Here is an 18,958-nt window from a genome sequence, read left to right on the forward strand (position 1 = left end):
GAAATGGTGGAAGGAAGGCATCCACCACCAATTTGTAGAAACTCCTGAAATCTTTCAACATTGCAAGATAAATGTCAACCCGGAAAAAGGCATCCAAACTTCAAAGACCAACTGGGAAGGTTTGCTTTCAGCACTTCTTATATATTAACCTTTGTCATTCAGTTTCCCCTTTTTCCAGTTATTCTACATGCACTTTTTCTATTTTTTCCTGCAGTACTTTTGAATGTGCATGTAAGACAGACTTTCTCTCAAAAGGTTACTATTTTAGGAGACAAATGTTTCTAGGTACTTCAGACAAACATGCATTTTTTGGTTTTGCTGTTCCAAGAACTTATGTTAAAAGCCTGGGTATGCCAGGAGAAGGTTTTGAGTTGGAATCAACCCCCATAGCTGCACAAGAATGATGCTTCAGGTGACACAGACAACCTTAATTTCACTAAGTTCAGAGTCACTACTGTGATCTGCAGCAGCTCTTTACATGAGTTTCATCATCTAGAAGTCTGTAGATGACATTCCAGAGTGTTCACCTGTGTTTGGTACTCAAGGACAGGTATTTCTTCATCCTCAGTTGGTCCAAACTGACGACGAGCTGCTGAGAAGCGAATGGCTACTGCCAAGGCAAGCTTCAAATTGGTCACGGACATTCCTGTGATCATAATTCTGCCAGTGGACAAGGATCCCAGAGCTGCACTGAAACGTTCTTTAACCTCCTGAATTAATAGAAAGCATAGAAGGAATGCTGAGGTTAACATTTCATTTTACCCCCATAAAGATGCAACTTGGTAGTATGATCAGAAGTAATTTTGCCAATTTGGTTTCTTGACTCATTCAGATGAGGTATTCAGGTGAGAGTCAGAGTAGTCTTGCCTGAACACAGTCAGACTCTAAACTTTGGGATCAGTGGGGTCATGCAAAGAGTACAAAGATCAGTAAAGTCAGCCGGGTGAGCTGAGACATCTCTAAAATGCAATTAAAAAACCAACATTCATATCTCATATGAAACTGTCAACAGCCTTCTTAAGTTCAGGTAACCAGTACTTCCTGACATAAGAGGCCCATTGCTCTGTCTCCCAACCTACATTTACCTTTGTACATTTAATGAAACAAGACCTTGTTTCATACCTTGATAGGACTTGAGTACTTCCCCTCAGCTGTGACATCTCCAGCTATATTCAGTATGTTTTCTTTTGGTATTCTGACATTGTGGAACATGGCAAATCTGTTTAAACAAATACACAAACAGTATAAAACCTATGTCTACATAGTCTGAGGTGTTTATATTACAGATAAAAGGTCATAAGAAAATTGGGATTGCAAAATTATCTGAGGCATGTGAGTTCACTGAAAACAGCGCCCATCAGGCCACGTAGGCAATTTTAGGCCTGGCCTGGGCCAACAAAGACTTTCAGACTCAGAGCAGTACAATAAATTCAAGGAGAGAAATTATTTGTTATAACTTCTGATTTTCGACTTTTTGTTTTTAAAAGATGCAGTTTACAAAACAAAACAAAAAAAATAATAACAGTTCATTGGTTCTGGGAGACCCTTTCAGCAGCTTTGGAAGGAAAGAAGTAAAAAACAGTAATGGAAGGATAAGCAATGGTATTCTGGTTGAGGGAAGGGACAAGTTACTTACTGGAGACCTTGTACACAGGCAGTTTGACAGGTACTTTCACTGGCACCTCAGAAAGCTAAACTGAATTCTCAGGCTGCATGACTTAGGTTGCCTAGGTTGGTATCTCAGCTGTCAAAAAGCTTGGGAAGATGAACAACTTCCTTCTGTTGCCTAGAATGGGACTGGGCCATTCTGATTCTAAATAATTCCCTGCCTCAAACAATTCTGTGGAGCTATATTCATAACTGAGATGCTGTTTAGTCCTGGCTGGAGACTGCTTTGGAATAGAGACAATACATATTTTATGAGTCTAAAATATAGATCTGTGAGGATCACTCATTCTACTGTAATACAAATAAGGACACAGCTGAAATAGTGCCCTGAGAAGGAAATGAAAGGAAAATTTTCCTTTGTTTAAAATCAAATTAGTAATTCTGTTCCCTGAAATGTGGCATCTTAGAAAAGGAAGAGCAGGATAATCCTTTCTAAATTGCAGCACTCTAGCTGCAGTAAAGAGGGAAGGTCTTAAGATACGGAGAATTCCTGAGTATTCATATTCTTCAGGAAGAAAGTGATTGAACTGTTTTACCCAAATGGGCAACACAATTTGGCACAATAGCAGCAGTATCAGCCCCACTCAGGAATATCTCACTATCTAATAGCACTTGAAAAGCTGTATTTGTAATCAAAGAAAATTCCTTTTTCCTGCCAATAAAGGCTGATCTACTTAATATGGCTCACGAGAGCCAGGTTTTTCACATTAATAAATTACATAAGGGCTGCATTGCTGCATGTGCTTTTAAATTATGAGTTGTTTCCAGGGAAACATATCTGAATACTGAATTTATTCAGCCTTAGAGATACACAGTATTTTCAGACTTGGACGTGGAGAAAGGCATGCTATCCTAACCAAGAACCAGCTGCCTCAAAAACCCTAATAAGTGCTTTGTTAAATGCCAATTTCAGTGAGACTACATTACTTTGTAATAGAAGCAAATTCAGATTTTCCAAAAATCTGATTTCCATCTATGTTAATATTTTTCTTCATATCTCTGAAAACAAAAAATCTCTTTCTAGAAAGATCTGTTGGCTAAATTCATGTTCTCTGCTCCCTATATCCCGAACAGAATCACAACTGAAACTAAAAATATCGGTACAACAACCAATATTTTTAAGCAATAGCATGCATCTTGGAGAGAACTCGAGCTTTTAAATTATTATTACTCATTACTTTAACTACAGAAGAGTGTGTGTGGCAAAGTTTAGATTTCTAGTTTACACTCTTTTTTTCACAGTTGCTGTCCATCCATAGAATTCCAAGAAGGTGCTTCCTTCTAGGACCTTACAATGCAAGCATAAGGCAGGAAGCTACAAATATGTTCAAACAGTGAGTAGACACTAATTACTGAAGACTATTTTCCTGATAGGATGCCTGCCAGTCACAGCACATCAGCAGCTCATCAATTGCATTTTTATACAAGCCATTAGAGCAAATGAGTATTTTAAGAACAAATCAGAGTGAGGAAAGTAAGGGAGCTCCATGGATGTTTATAAGGATCCTTCTCAAAAAGGAAGTAAGGCATGGAAGAAAGCAATGAAATATTATTTTTAAAAGCTACTGAATGAGTGATAAAAATTGGAATTATAAGCCAGACTAAAGGAAGAGTTGACCTAACAGAGAGATGATACAATCTTTGTGGCACATATTAGGACAATATTTCAAAGAGCTCCAATTCTTGGGCTTTCTCTCTGCAAATACATACCTGGAACATGCTTAGCCTTGGATGTGATAAATGGTAAGATTTAATGGCAGCATTCATAGAGTCATTAGGGTGGAAAACACCTCCAGTATCAGAGTACAACCATTACCCCAGCAGCACCATGCTCACCACTAAACCATGTCCCCAAACACAACACCCACTCATCTTCTGAACACTTCCAGGGATGATGATTCCACCCCTTTCCTTGGGCAACCTGTCTCAATGTCTGAACATTCTTTCAGTAAAAAATTTTTTTCCAGTATGTAACCTAAACCTCCCCCGGTACAATGTGAGGACACTTCATTTTGTTGTGTCATTTGTTAACTGGGACATAATGACAATGAATTAAATAGCAAATTATCCTCTGTTTTGTGTTCAGTTTTACACTGTAGTGATTAGTTCAATTCACTGAGCAAAGCTGTGCAGTTGTAGAAAAATTTCTATATTGACCTGTGCTTGAGAGTCAAGTGCTCATAAAAAGCAAATTGAAAGCTACTACTTTATAAATCTATATACCAATTGCCTACCTTTAGGAATTCCAAGCCTACTCATAATGAACGTGTGACAGATGAGTGCTGAACAAAAGAGCTCCCAAAATGACCTAAACAATTTTACCCACTTTCCCTTGCTGTGATACAATCCCAAACAGTTAAATCTAAGGGGAGTCTTCTGTTAGAGTGAAAAGCCTTGAAGAAAGTTTTATTATAATCTGCCTGACACAAATATTAGGAAGTTAATTCTATAATACATAAAAGATGACCTAAAATTATTATGATTAAAAACTTCAAGCACACCCTTCTTTAATAACTTCTTTCACAGTTAATGAACCAGAATACTGAACTTCCTATCATTATATGATAGCCTATTTTCTTAAAATCAAAATGAATTCAATTAACACATTTTGAAAGTTTAATTTTTTCCCTTGATATTATCCATTGCAGATACATTATATAAAGATATGTGGATATGCATATCAGATGAGAAAAGCTTTAAGAAGCAAAGCAGAGAGGCAGAACTAGCAATTAAAAATTCAACAGAAAATTTCTATGTGTAAAGAAATAGGATATTTTGCCTATAAGCACGAATGTTGAAAATAAAAGCAGAACCTCACAGGACTGGTGGGTTAAGCGACCTTGGGAGATTGCTGCCAACTGCTGTTATGCTCTTTCTCCAAGAACTTTGCAGTTGGGAATTGTAAGACATACTGGCCAATTGGAACTTAATATTGGAACATATTAAAAATAAATAGTAAGATTTAATGAAGTCAACGATCACATTTTTAATGGTTATTAGCCTAGGAAGCATAGACTTGGCCCACATCTGTCAACGCATTAAGGGGAAAAATCTCCTTAAAGAACTGAAGAAATATCTTACAAAAATGGAACTGTATACACAGTCATGGGGATATCATGTACCAGCAAGTTTGGAAAATGGCTAAATTTCACACAGTGATGACAAGACCAGAGGTTTGAAAGCTGCCCTATTTGGGGCCTCTTCAGCACAGCAAATAGTGTGACTGAGATTAAGACCTCTCAGCAGGACAGACAGACAGCTGTCACTTTAAATAGATATCACAGGGCTCTACAGCAATGTGCAAATTTGCATCATGTAAACATATTTTTTACCACAGATTTAAAATAAAACTGTATCACACAAATTTCTACCAAGAACAGCTGAGCAGATTGAAGTGCTATTCCAATAGTAGCATTCTTGTTTGAGTTCTTTGGCCAGTAGTTTAGGGAACATTTCAAACTAAGTTAGTCTAACTGACTTTAAATCATGCAATAGTAATTCATCTGGTGTGCAGTAATGCTGATAAAAGAGCAACAGCTGGAAAAGCTATGAGCTCCTTTTGCCAGTACTAAAGTAACAAACTGTTACCTATAGTACAAATAGCTCAAATATGCTATGGTGAACTTCAGACTCACTAAAATGCCTTTTCTGCCAGCTTTTGTTACTGACTACATTAGAGATGGTGCAGTCATCAGACTTCCAGCCAGAAACAGAAAGCAGGTGAATGGTATTGGAAGGCTGTGAGTCAACTGATATCAGGACTGTTTATGGGATACAGTAAACCTTGGGAAGAATAACATTTCAGAGGTTTGATGAAAAACTTGCGGAAAGAAAGAAAATTGCCGCGTACTCTAGACTGAAGCTCAAAGAAAGGTTAAAGTTGAAAAGAGTTACAGTGAAACTGGGGAAAACTGCATGGCAGTATTTTAGTTTTATTTTCTACAATCAAGACTCTAATCTAAGAATGCAGCTCTGTACAGTAATGCTCCATAGGAATGACAAAACAACATAGCAGTTTATAAGCCTCCTAACCTAACAGGCAAAGACCCACTCACACTAAAGCTCTTACAGTCCAAGTGCCAGTGTTGTGAGGAGCTCTGGATGTGCAGACTCCTGCAGCTGTTGAGAGTTCACAGAGCTCTGCTAAAGAACAAAAATGGTTGGTTGAAGTTCACTGTAGATGTGAGGCTGTATTTTTGTGGGTCAAAAAACAAATGTGTGACCAGATCTAAATCTACCTTTCCCCATTTTCACCCACACCAAGTGCCTTTTAGTGTGAAGTAGCTATGGCTGTAGAATTTTGAGGCACAAGAACATGACAGAAATGAGGGGATAAGGCAGCACTCTGCAGCAGTGACCACAGCCCAGGAACATGCACAGCACTGAATGGACCCACATTGTGTCCAACCCTGACTGCACAAACTACGTGAGGAAGGCAAAGCAGGGAAATGCCAATGACTCTGCTGCAAAAGTCACAGCTTTAACTTAAACTGTATACATGCAAATGTGTTTGCAAAATACCTAGTTTTACTGTGCAAGTGGCACTTTTCACAAGGACTAAAGTATTCACGGTATATTCAGATAACCTAAATACAGGCACAGGCATTTTAACATCCTTTTTTCTTCTATAGCCACTTCATTGCTACTGCAATTGTTTGAAACTTAGGTCAGAGGCTGTAAGTCAATAAAAATATTAAACAAGCCCAAGCTTGTTTATTTGGGAAGCAAGACTGATTTTTACACTCGATTTCTTACATCTCTGTTCTTTTTCCCGTACTGAAACAGACACTCCTAAGGTCTTGCAGCGAACCAGACCTGACAAATTATCTGATTGAAGACAGTAAAAATTGATGAGTTTTTTTTTCATTAGTTTTCAGGCAGTTCCAGTTCCCTAGCTGAGTCCCCTACAGCTACATAAATGTTCATCACAGCAGAAAGAAAAAGGCAGTGTAGGAGTAGAAGCAAATAACCAAAGAAGCTGATTATGGATATCATCTTCACTAAACTACTGTTTCAGATTGAAAGATGAAGCTCCAAAGTCTATTTAGGCTTTAATAATGTATTATATCTCCCATCTTCCTAGTGAAATAACTGCGACAGTTCAAAATCTAAATGAGCATGAAGAAGATAAAGAGTAGAAGACAAAAAGGACTGGACTTTCATTTGTTCTGCCCTTAAACCAGCAGTAGCAGAATCATAATGCATTACTAGCAGTGATACTGAAATAGTAACAAACAAAGAAACAAATGATGAATTACCCATTTTAGAGCAATTTGTAACAGCTTGGAAGCCATGTGATATATGCCATCTTTACCAATACACATGAATTATAGTGAGGGCTTTTTAAACCACCTAGAAGGGATTATTTTACACACTTTATTGCTTTTCTGTCCAACAAATCTCCTTTACCCATTTATTCTTGGGCATTTTGTTTTCAATATCCAGAAAACAGAATCTGGCCTCACTAATTGTTAGAGAACATGCTGAAAATCTCAGTGTGTTATATGTGTGCAACGATTGACCACATTTTAATTGTACACGAAAGGCTGTTAAACAGCTAACAAACCCCATCAGTTTTCCCAAGCCCACAATTATCATTAGATCCAGTTAACAATTCTTCCTCTGGAAAGACTCACTTCTCTCCTACAAAGACTTAAGGTAAAATGATAGTTTCGTTCTTCTAGTTCTCCACTTACAAAAGGTTTTATCTGCTCAACATGTTTTACAAAGACAGGCATGGCAAACACCACTTCAGAAATATAATTATAGCTGATTTTCACTCTTCCCCATGCAGATTCAGTTGGGCATCATTTCCATCTCTGAAGAGGGGAAAGCAGAAATTTGCTGCTAGTTAAAACAGGACATGAAACTGGTTCACCACCAATTCCATGTGATGTGAATCATTTACTAATGTGCACAAAAACAATGGGTAATTTGGGCAATGTTCCAGTATCTAAAGTATATCCTTCCCCTGCTCATCCAAAAAAAACCAAGCCAAACCAAAAACCCCAACAAAAAGCCCCACACCAAAGGAAGGAAACAGCAATGCACATGAACACACAGCCCAGCTCTTTTATGTGTGTGTCCCCTTCCTCACTCCTTATGCCTGCCACGCATTTTATTGAAAAGCCCCTGGAATCCCAGATACTCAAGGATTTTTTTCATTAGTTTGTTGTTTTTCTCCCTCAGCTAGTACCATTTTGGGTCCTGAGTGAGCAGTATATTTCAAAGAATGACAGAGCACTAGCAACAGGTGGACATTTTAATACTATAAAATAAAGACTAAAGCATTTGCATCCCCTGCTGGCAGTCTGATTTAACTTTGCTAACAAAACAAAACCAGTCTAAACTCTGCATAAAAAATAACAGAGTTCTACTTTTACCCCTTTATGCATTGATTACATAAATTATTCTAAATTTCCCAGAGAAAGAAAAGTATTTTTAAATGTTTTACAGTGATTTTGTCTTTTTTTCTTTTTGGTCAGGGTAGCTAAAGTTAGAAATACAATAGTTTATACTGAGTGCCATCACACAGCACTCAGAGGATGGCCAGGGTATCAGACCCAGCCAGCACAGGTTTAGGAGGGGCAGGTCATGCTTGACCAAGCTGATCTCCTTTTATAACCAGGTGATCTGCCTCATGGATGCAAGAAATGCTGTAGATGTTGTGTACCTGGATTTCAGCAAGACCTTTGACACAGTCTCCCACAGCACACACCTGGAAAAGCTGTCAGCCTGTGGCTTGGACAGGAGCACTCTGTGCTGGGTTAAGAACTGGCTGGATGGCTGGGCCCAGAGTGGTGCTGAATGGTGCTGCATCCAGCTGGGGATCAGTCACCAGTGGTGTCCCCCAGGGGTCTGTGCTGGGGCCTGTCCTGTTCAATATTTTCATTGATGACATGGATGAGGGTACTGAGTCCTTCATTAGTAAATTTGCAGATGACACTAAGCTGGGAGCGTGTATCGATCTGTTGGAAGGCAGGAGGGCTCTGCAGAGAGACCTGGAATGGTTGGATGGATGGGCAGAGTCCAATAAGATGAAGTTTAACAAGTCCAAGTGCCCAGTTCTGCATTTTGGCCACAACAACCCCTGCAGTGCTATAGGCTGGGGGTGGTGTGGCTGGACAGTGCCCAGGCAGAAAGGGACCTGGGGGCACTGGTCAGCAGCCAGCTGAACATGAGCCAGCAGTGTGCCCTGGTGGCCAAGAAGGCCAATAGCCCCTGGCCTGTGTCAGCAATGGTGTGGCCAGCAGGAGCAGGGAGGTCATTCTTCCCCTGTACTCAGCACTGGTGAGGCCACACCTTGAGAGCTGTGTCCAGTTCTTGCCTCTCAGTTTAGGGAGGACGTGGAGACGCTTGAGCAGGTCCAGAGGAGGGAACGAGGCTGGGGAGGGGCTGGGAATACAAACCCCGTGAGGAACAGCTGAGGGAGCTGGGCTTGTTCAGCCTGGAGAAAAGCAGACTCAGGGGGGACCTTATCACTCTATAGCTCCCTGAAAGGTGGCTGTGGTCAGGTGGGGTTATTCTCTTTTTCCAGGCAGCAACTGACAGAAAGAGGACACCGTCTCAAGCTGCACCAAGGGAAATACAGGTTGGACACTAGGAAAAAACTTTTCACAGAAAGAGTGATAAAATATTGACTTTTCACAGAAAGAGTGATAAAATATTGGAATGATCTGCTGGGGGAGGTGGTGGAGTCACCACCCCTGGATATATTTAAAAAAAGACTGGATGTGGCACTTGGTGCCATGGTCTAGTGGAGATGTTAGGGCATGGGTTGGACTTGATGATCTTGAAGGTCTCTTCCAACCCAGAGATTCTGTGATTCTGTGTGAAGACCTACAAACACCATGTGATTTTTGGACATTCAAATTATGAAACTATGAGAATTATTTGGAAAGATAATTTTAGAAATGGATTTATACTGCAAAAATTCCCACATTAGTTCTGACATTCTTTCTCTTACTAAAAACATTACAGTCTACATTAGCAGGAAACCAGCTTCCAGCCAAACAACAAGAGATTAACTGTTTTTCAAAGCCAGAATGGACAACTACAATCAGCTACTCTGTTTTCTTACACAGCATAAATCAATAGTTTTCCAAGGAGGCTCTGGAATTTCTTGACCTTCATTAGTGTTCAGGACCTTAACTCTCTGTATCCATATTGAAAATTATTAGCATGAATTTCTTGAAGCACAGGAACAAAATAAAATATCTCTGTCAGAGATATCAGACTCTGATCCCCACTGTGACCACATATCTTGAGTGTAACTACATGAAAATAGACCTGATTTACTAAGTGTTCAGGCTAGTTGAACCAGACTCCACACACACATACAAAAAAACCTGGCAATGCATGTAGTGAAGACTAATACTTGTAGTCCCAGCACAAGGGAAGGTTTTCTCCTCTCGGCATACAAGTCTGTGCTTCCTCTGGGATAAATGAGGGTGTAAGATTGCTAAACAGCCAAGGAGAACACCTTGACAAGGCAGTGTCTGGTGAAGTATCTCCATGTGGGTCCTGGGATTTTTCAGATCATGCAACCTAGAGTCCATTTTCTAGGGTGGCAAGGCTTGCTGCCTCTGCAAATGCAGAACTTCCTGTCCAGTCCCCATCACGACCTTCATGTACCTCTGAGAGCTGACATCCACAAGCCCTGACACTTCTGACATCTCAGTGTGAGCAGGAATGATGCAGAACAAAACTTGGTCCCCTGGTTCTTGAGAACAATGTTGGCATGGCATGCCTCTAATCTTAGACCACTCCAAAAAAAAAGAAGGTAGCTGAGGTAGTTCAGGAACAGAGTTTTCAGCTAAATGAGTTTTTAGCTAAAGAAGGGGCATCTGTGGATAACCTTGGGCTCCCTCATCCTTCTCTCTTAATCTCCAAGTTCTGTCTTAAGGTTTCTAATGCAGGGACTGTCTTAATACATACTTAAGAGACCAATATCCAAGGCCAGGGCTCTTTGGGCACTACTGTTTGAACATAACAAAAGTTTTTTTTAAAAAACATATACAGAGTAAACAGGAATGCCCTATGATTGCTTTAAATGACATTTGATGTCAAATAAGATAAGGGACTCCATCTGACGATAAGATAGGAAGTCACTGGTATCTCATTTAAAGGGTACTTCATGGATTATAATTTCAAATTATTCAATTATTATCAATATTTTAAGAAAGACTATTTTCCCAGTAGATAAAGGAGAATTGGATTTAAAATTGTGTACATTTTAAGGTCACATAACAAGCATACTCTTCTGTACTGTGTTGCACATAAATCTATATTGCAATATAAGAACGAACACCAGAATTTAAACACTTCTAAAGAAATATGAAGTTGGAAAATATTTCGATTACTCAGGCCCATGCTGCTGTGCCATCTGGTGGCTACTAGTCTGTAATGCAGAAGCAGGAAAAACCCACCAAACCTTAAACAAGTCTTTCTCAGTTTTCCTCTATAAATTAATTTTGAGTTGTTTCAGGTTTTTTAACATTTATTTCTTCTTTGTCTTCAGGAAACAGAGAATCGATGATAATGAGCTAAACAACCATGAAACTCCTATAACCTTCTGGAAAGACAGTCAAAGCCATAACATTTGAAACCAGGATACTTTAGGATATGTAAACTGCATTTATATGTTTACTGCAATGGTCTGTTTTGAAGGACAGTACATAAATCTGTAACAAACTGAATCAACAGAAAGAAGAAAATCTGAGGCATAAAGAAGTGAAATCCTTCTTTACCATCTAAAGTTTATGTGTTTATGCAGAGCTATGTAACTAATCTTTGCACCACTACATTGTGATACAACTCAGAATGTTTTCTCTATTGACTTACCCATTATCCAAGCCATTCTGCCCAATTTTCTTTCCTATGTCACCCACCATCACACCTGGCATTGGCAGGAGAGTTTTTGTATCTCGAATCTGTAGAGAAGCGAAACAAAACATTTCAGCAATGGAACAATGAAAGTTACTGGCTGAATTTCTCAAAGTTTGAAAACTTACTAATGATAAAGAGATCTCTGTTTCTTTCAAGCACATAATCCTGGATATTACTTGTACTTATGCATCCTCTCATTCATGACATAGATACTTTAATGAAAATTACTTTGGAAGATGACACTAATTACATCACTGTGTTAAATATCCCTTAACACTGATGACTGCTCACATCAGACTAGCACTGAAATCTCCTTCATGTGTACACAGACACAGCAGAAACCAATGGAATTTTTATGCAACAATCAGCTTTGAGATATTCCCTGGTTATGCAATAAACTTTGCTCAGTCTGCAACTTGTTCATATTACTATGTACAAGATTTCTACAGCACCAACATTTTCCAACGTCTTTAATCTTATAAAATTATTTCTGTGGTAGAACTTTGAAGATTTCATACAGATCAGCCTGCAGCATTGGCAGACATAAATCATCCTAAGCCCTGTGCAAGACTTTCAGGATTTCATACAACATAGTTGAGTTATAACTATAAAAGTACCATGATAATTTTGAGACTTTTCAGCTCTTTTGTATCTTCAGAAGTTTTTGCAGAAAACTGGCAGTATAAAACTAGCTCTACCTTCATAAAATCAGTGAACATTTTAAAAAAGTATCCTGGTTACAATTGCAATAAACTGTGAAGGCATAAAATAAATAATCCGCTGTCAGGTATAAATAACAGTATAACAAAGTCTTTAATGTGAACCCACTCTTCCTCAAAAGAATAAAAATAAAGAATAAAAAATAATAAAATTTCCAGCCTACCTGTACAATAAAGGAATGTAATCCTTGGCACTGTCCATCAGGAGTATAGAGCTGGGCATACAAAACTGCATGAGTGGCATGTTTTCCCATATTACCAACCCAGAACTTTGCAGCTTCAAAGTCAGGTGTATTGATGACAAATTCCTGTAGCCAGGAAAGAAGTAAATTATATAAATAATAAAAATCAGGTCATGGTTATATTTTTTATCACCCTGGCAATGTTTTGAAAACATTCATTAACTGCCAGGATTTTATTCTGTACTACATTCCAGCACCTGAGATCTCTCTTATTGTGTTCAACTTTGGAGAGAATACATGTAATAAGGAAAAAAATTTAGAATTCAAAAAGCTCACTGCCTCATTGTAAATCTGAAACTCAGCTTGTTTAATTCCTTGTTTAAGCAGTTAAAAAAAAAGCAGATTAATGGACTGGGAAGCATTTCCCAGATCTTAGGTTAAACTGAGCTGTGAGTTCAAGTAAAGAACTGAGAGAGCTGTTTCAGCTTTGAGAGCTGAAGCCTGTGCAGGCAACAACTTCTTCTCACAGAGTTTTGTATGAAAGGAAGCCTGGTTGACAGTGTGCATCCAGGACTAACCTGAGTGCTAGGATCAAATGTGGCTGTAGTCCGTATGCCTTTGGTGTTAGTTCCATGGCTGAGTTCAGTCAGAGCAAAACATCCGAAAATCTAAATAAGGAGATACAGAGCACAATTCAAGACCACAATATTACATTAATTAAAACTGCAAGACTTGCAAATAATTTCAAATTCAGCTATTGGGGAGTAACTTGGCAAAGAAAAAAAACCCAAAACAAAACAGGAAGCAACAAAGAGCAACAAAAGAACCAAGCTCAGTTTAAGCGCACTCAAAATATTAATCTTTCAAAATCAAGGACAGTCTGGCCAGACAGTGAATGCTGCCCACGTGGCCTAGACTGGAGAAAGTGTTCAGGATTGGCACCTTCTGTATCAGACAGGCTGCATTTATTCTGCAGAGTAGTTGGTCCTAAGTCCCCACTGAAATCCACGTGGTGTTTCTTTGGCATTAATTATTTTCCAATTTATAGCATTAGAATGGAAATTTTATGGCAACACATCAAAGTTGAGAGTATCCTAGTAGGATACTCTGAAATTACTCTGGACAGAACCTAAACTGGTGTAATGTCATCTATATTGCCTTTTGGGAAAAGTTCCCAAATTTTGCCTGCATGTTTACTTGGACAGTCTAAAACATGTCCAGGAAGTGGTTTATAAGCTAGTAGTGAGGACAGCCAATGCTTGAATCTGCTCCATGGCCTTTCCTTTTGCTATTTAGAGGTACCTAGGTACATAAAGAGATCAGCAATAACACAAAACTGCAAATAGTGACACAATTCTAATAGTGTCCATTTCTTACAAATTATTATAAAGAATTACCTCCATGCTATAAACTTGTTCCAAAATGTGTCCAAACCTCTTAGAAGCACTCATAATTGGACCTGCAAATACCTGTAAAAACATAATAATAAATGAAATCAGTGCCCTGTGATGAAAAGCATGAATTGCACATGATTTTTAACAGTGATGTCCAATAAAAAGACCAGGGAAAGTGGGCTGCACAGTAAACTATAATTAGACTATAGTTGGGGGAGGTAAGTCAGGATTTCATCTTGTCAAGGCCCTTTTACAGATGACTGAACTTGTTGCAGCTCTAACCTGTTCAAGCCTTCATAGCAAATGCTTGAAAATGCTTTCCACTTGTCCTTAGTGATGTTCCCTTGAGCAAAGGAAAACTTAGACTATTTTAGTTCATTTTACTGCAAACAGATTGGGAACTGAAGGTAGTTCCTTCAGGATTAAACAAGAAACCCAATTTGAAAGCTACCTTCAATTTCTCTACATAGATATTCACACAACAAAACTCTAATTCCTAGATGTTCCCCAGCTATGTGAATAATAACAATAAATTAATTAATTCAACTGATAATATGACCAGCTATGTTGAGTACGCTTTGCGAGAGACGCATCTGGGAAACAACTGATTAACAGAATTCAGTCACTGATGTCAGTGAGAAATGTTAAACTGCTTTTCATTCCTTCTGGATTCTGCTGCTCATTAAGACACTGGGGCTAAAGCAGGTAAGTTTCTGATACCCGCAAAACTTTAGCAAACACAGAGACACCAACAACCAAGTTCTTTGGCTGTCCTAGAGAGGAGGCAGAGGAGTAAACAAAAGAAGGCATCAAAAATTTGTTCTGCATCTCTGTGTGTACTGTTTCACCCTTATTTTCCAGGTGGGATCTCAGTGGGGACAGGTGGGTAACAACAAAGATTACCCACACCTCTCTGACTCTTCGAGACACTTAAAACTTTATACCATTTTTGAAAAGAAGGGATGAGGAAAAGATCAAGTTTTAATAAAATAGGAGTAAAGCAACAGAATTACGGTATCAGAAGTTACTTAAATTCAAACATACACCAGTACAGCCCTTGAACTGTACTTACACCACAATGTAAGCAAAGCTGGAGTGACAGAGACCAGTCGTACATTCCTATAAAGAGCACCATATAAAAAAACCTTAATGGGTTCTTCATTGCCTCTGCCTGAGTAAGAAATTCATACTCAAAGAGTCTTTTACAGCGCAGGAATGTCAGCTCCTGGTATTTCTCACGGCACAAATCTTCTCCAGGATGATGTGCAAAGAGAGGATCATTTTCCAGAGCAGAGAAGATTCTGTTCTGGGAGGGGGAAAAACTGACATGAGAATATTAGCATTAACAAAAAGAGTTAACTTTCTTCTAGAGTAACACCGGGTCTCAAATTACAACTGTTTGCTGGAAGCTATAAACTTCTCAAGCAAAAATTCCAGAAAATTAGAAAATATATTTAAATGGTCTGTCATATATACAGCTCATGCAGCTAAATATTATGACATCCCCTTCACCACAAAGTGATTCACTGATTCACTCTGAATTTACAAGAACGGTATGGTAAAACTTATTTGCTTTGTGTAGCAGGCTTCACTATCTCAATAGATGAAGCTGTTGGCAGAACCTAAGAGGCAAAAGTCCCTCAGTCTGAGGATAAAGGTTAAACTTCACAATTGCTCTGTTCCCACATGGAAGTTGAAAAAGGCTCCATTTAATGGAACCATCATATGCAGCCCTTCAATGTGGGGATGTTCATCTTTTAATGTTTTAATTTGGATTATTTTTGTATTAGAGAATATATTATGGTACTTTTTATCCCAGAGCTGTGTCTTCAAGATATCCACATCTTCTTAATTGTCTTTCACATAAGAAGGAAGAAACCCAGACTTCCTATGCTTTCCTTTGAAGGGCAGTCATTCCCTTTCTCTGTGTGAACAACTCTACATGCTCACACAGCTGTGAAACTCCTTCACACAGAGCACTTGTGTTTTTTTCTGTGCTCTAACACATACCAGTCAGATGCAGAACCAGGTCTTTTTGATTTCTTTGATCTACCTCCTAGGATTTTTATAATTATGGTGAAGATTCAAGATTAACTTAAATCCATGTAAATCTACACCTCCTTCAGAAAGCTGGTTCTTTCTCCTCCAAATCATTCATTTCCACACCATCTCTTGTGCTGCAGTTAATCTCTTTTCTTGGTAGGGCTAGCTTTCAGCAAGGTTTGCATGCTAATCTCCAACTGCAATGCCACATAAGCACTAATGCAAGCACACAACATTGTAGAATATCAGGTCAAAGTAAGACAGAAATACTGTTTAACAGTGGCTTGAACTTAGCTCTGCATAAGTGCCTTGCAAAACCATGAGATCTGTGATTTAATGCAAACAGTAAAGAAATATGGTAGAATACAGTTCTTTCTCAGTTTGAAACGAACACTCAAGTTCTGAAATGTAGCACCTGCTGGTCTCCCCTGTACTGTTGTTGAGTAATTAAATAAGTCTTATGAGACAGCAGAATAGATTGCTTAAACTGGTTGCAAATCAAATTTCTTCATGCTCCATATTTGCAGAGTATTATTAACTATATTCTCTCTAAAAAAAAAAAACAAACCAAACATAGTTCTACTGCTATATCCACAATCAAAACATGCTTACAATTCTTGCAGAATTTACCTTGAGCTGGATGATATCTTCACCATCTATGAACACTGCCATCTCCTTCCAGCTGAAGGAAGTTTTCTTACGATATGTGGAAAGCGGGCCCTTAGGGCAATCTGGTAGCAAACTATCCCATGAATTCTGGTTGCCAGCCATTTCCTTCTGATTCAGTGTGGATGCCATTGTTAGCTAACTGCAGCAAACAAGAAAAGACAAAACACAAACTAAAGCACCACAGATGTCTGGAGTTTTTTTAATTATAAAAAGAAATTAAGAGAGTTATTAATTAAATCCATGGAGTTATTTAAATCTGTGAGTACAGCACTGCAGAGGCAACTTCCCTTTTTCTAATTCAACTGGCCAGGTGCAAAGTAAGAAAAAATGCCTTTGATCCAATGTAAACAAATTACATCACCTTTTTAATTAAAATTTGAGCTTAATCTGAAACAGGGACACCACTGGTTATCACCATATCATGTGATAAGGAAGGGGGTGATAAAAGACCCAGGTGAGAAAACACCATGTCTTAAACAACAAATGGAGTAAGGACCCATGAAGTCTGCTGGCAACTTGTTGTGTGCATCTATGGATGGTCAGGCAAGAGCACTATAAAACTGCTCAGACCCTGCAGGATTTCCCTGTCAGTAGACAACTGCACTGGCTCAGGAGAGGAGAATCTTGCTTTTCACTAGAACCTGGCACAGAGAAGTAGAGACTGATCTGCTGCTGCTTCCGGAAGCTGGTGTTGGAGAGCCCTCTGCTGCACACAGCCAACACCCAGTGATCCCAGCCACCACCGACAGCAGAGATCTCTGCGGGGCTTGGAGGGTGCAAAAACCAACGGACAGGGCAGCAGAAGCTGGCCACGATTTAATGGGACTGCTGAAAGAATCAACTCAAAGGTATAGGCAGGACATCCTGGCCCAGGGTTGGCCAAGGGCTCAGTATAGACCTTGAACATAATAAAGTTGAGAAGTATTTCAGCAGTCTTTTTCCACTCCTTTGTCCCCCTCATCATCTCGATATGTCTCTTTGACACCTCTCTTTTCTTTCAACCTTATCCTTTTATGGAGGTCATCCTCTAGGTCTGAGCAGTAAAAAAAATAGGAGAGAACAGCAGCATAGTATTTCTGCATGTGACTTCCAAATCAGTTCTAGGAAGAAACAGCTCCAGTACTGAACAACAGGTTTGAAAAGAGAGGCGGAATACAAAGACATTGAGAAAGTGTTTCCACCTCCAGCCAAATAAACAGATACTACACTTCTAACTGGAAAACAGGTAAATCAGGCAGCAGTTGGAAGCTTTTCACTCATAAAAGAGAAAAAAATTACATTGTAATATTGCAACTATTGCATCTAACTTTATTTACACTGCAAACCAGTGATATCACACGAATGAGAAAATCTAGGAGTTCATTAAAAATGTTCTGTACTTAAAATACATTACAAATTCTCTGACTTCACACAATGTTTCAATATAATTTGGTTCCAAGTCAATAGTTTCAAAACTAATTAAGAAATCAAAACAGGTGGTTACAATAGGAAAGTAACAACGGGCTGCCCTAAAGAGTAACTTCAGTGTAATTTCAATCTTGCTCTGAAATTTTGAAACGTGTGTGAAGGCGGAAATAAAAACCACATTGCTTTCAATTGGCAAAGAACTGCTGCAGTTGCACTGCGAAATGCTGAGTTGGAAACCCTTTCCCGTGGAAAGTGCTCCTGTAGTAATTAAAATTCATACCTGGGCACCAAAACCGAGTCACAGATCACGAGGGGAAAGGTCAGTTCGCAGGGTACTGTCCTCACCGATCTTACGGAACAGTGACACAGATCAGACATTTGGCAGTTGTCAGGAATAATGATATCGTACCCGTATGGCTATGAGATGATATAACCAGTGATTTGTTTTATCTTCTAGCGGCTCTGCATTTCCAAGCACTGCGCTGACAGAGTAGGATAGCCCCGGCAGGGCAAAGGCAGGGCACGAACGCTTCTGTGCGGCTGCAGGGCACGGCCGAGCCCCGCTACAGCCCAGACAGAGCAAAAACAGACTACGAAACGTGCTGCTCTTTGCTACAAAAAGCGGACTGAGATGTGTCCCTGACGGGCCGGGCTGACTACCCAGTGTCAGTCAGGTGTCCGCTCTGCAGTTCGCTCTCAGGAGGCGTTTTCACGCAGCTCCTCAGCACCCGCTCACAGGGCACAGACCCTCCACAAACAGAGCCGCCGTGCGGTGATGAGCCTCCAGCCTCACGCCCTGTGGGAGCCGGCAGCTCCCCGTGTTTTCAGCCGCAGGACGGCAGCGCAGCGGTTTCCTGCGGCACTTAGAGCCTCAGATCCGCAGGCCGGAGCAAGGGGACCAGCTACGTACCTGCGGCCGCGCCGTCTCCGCCTCGGGAACTGACGGAAGCAGCCTGCGCCGCGCTCCGCCTCCCGGCGCGGCGGGCGG

At 39.7% G+C, this 18,958-nt stretch overlaps 1 protein-coding gene across 3 annotated transcripts in view; it reads right to left on the reverse strand.

Moving 5' to 3' along the window:
• The window catches only part of LOC116996468 (peroxisomal acyl-coenzyme A oxidase 3-like), a 32,899-nt gene extending 13,944 nt beyond the window's left edge, over nucleotides 1–18,955 (reverse strand). Inside the window, exons 1-10 of one of the 3 annotated variants that reach the window (XM_033060154.1) lie at nucleotides 18,881–18,899; nucleotides 18,251–18,319; nucleotides 16,525–16,702; nucleotides 14,924–15,157; nucleotides 13,855–13,926; nucleotides 13,036–13,125; nucleotides 12,440–12,583; nucleotides 11,512–11,600; nucleotides 1,123–1,219; nucleotides 528–710 (exon numbers count right to left, since the gene is read on the reverse strand). In XM_033060154.1, coding sequence (XP_032916045.1) covers nucleotides 528–710; nucleotides 1,123–1,219; nucleotides 11,512–11,600; nucleotides 12,440–12,583; nucleotides 13,036–13,125; nucleotides 13,855–13,926; nucleotides 14,924–15,157; nucleotides 16,525–16,692 — 1,077 coding nt within the window. In that variant the 5' untranslated portion in view covers nucleotides 16,693–16,702; nucleotides 18,251–18,319; nucleotides 18,881–18,899. Of the gene's footprint in view, nucleotides 1–527; nucleotides 711–1,122; nucleotides 1,220–11,511; nucleotides 11,601–12,439; nucleotides 12,584–13,035; nucleotides 13,126–13,854; nucleotides 13,927–14,923; nucleotides 15,158–16,524; nucleotides 16,703–18,250; nucleotides 18,320–18,379; nucleotides 18,400–18,880 lie in introns of those variants that run through there. The other 2 variants (XM_033060155.1, XM_033060156.1) reach the window with 2 other exon arrangements.
• Nucleotides 18,956–18,958: the final 3 nt, after the last annotated feature.

This window comes from Catharus ustulatus, chromosome 5 (assembly GCF_009819885.2).
Source record: "Catharus ustulatus isolate bCatUst1 chromosome 5, bCatUst1.pri.v2, whole genome shotgun sequence".
NCBI lineage: Eukaryota > Metazoa > Chordata > Aves > Passeriformes > Turdidae > Catharus > Catharus ustulatus.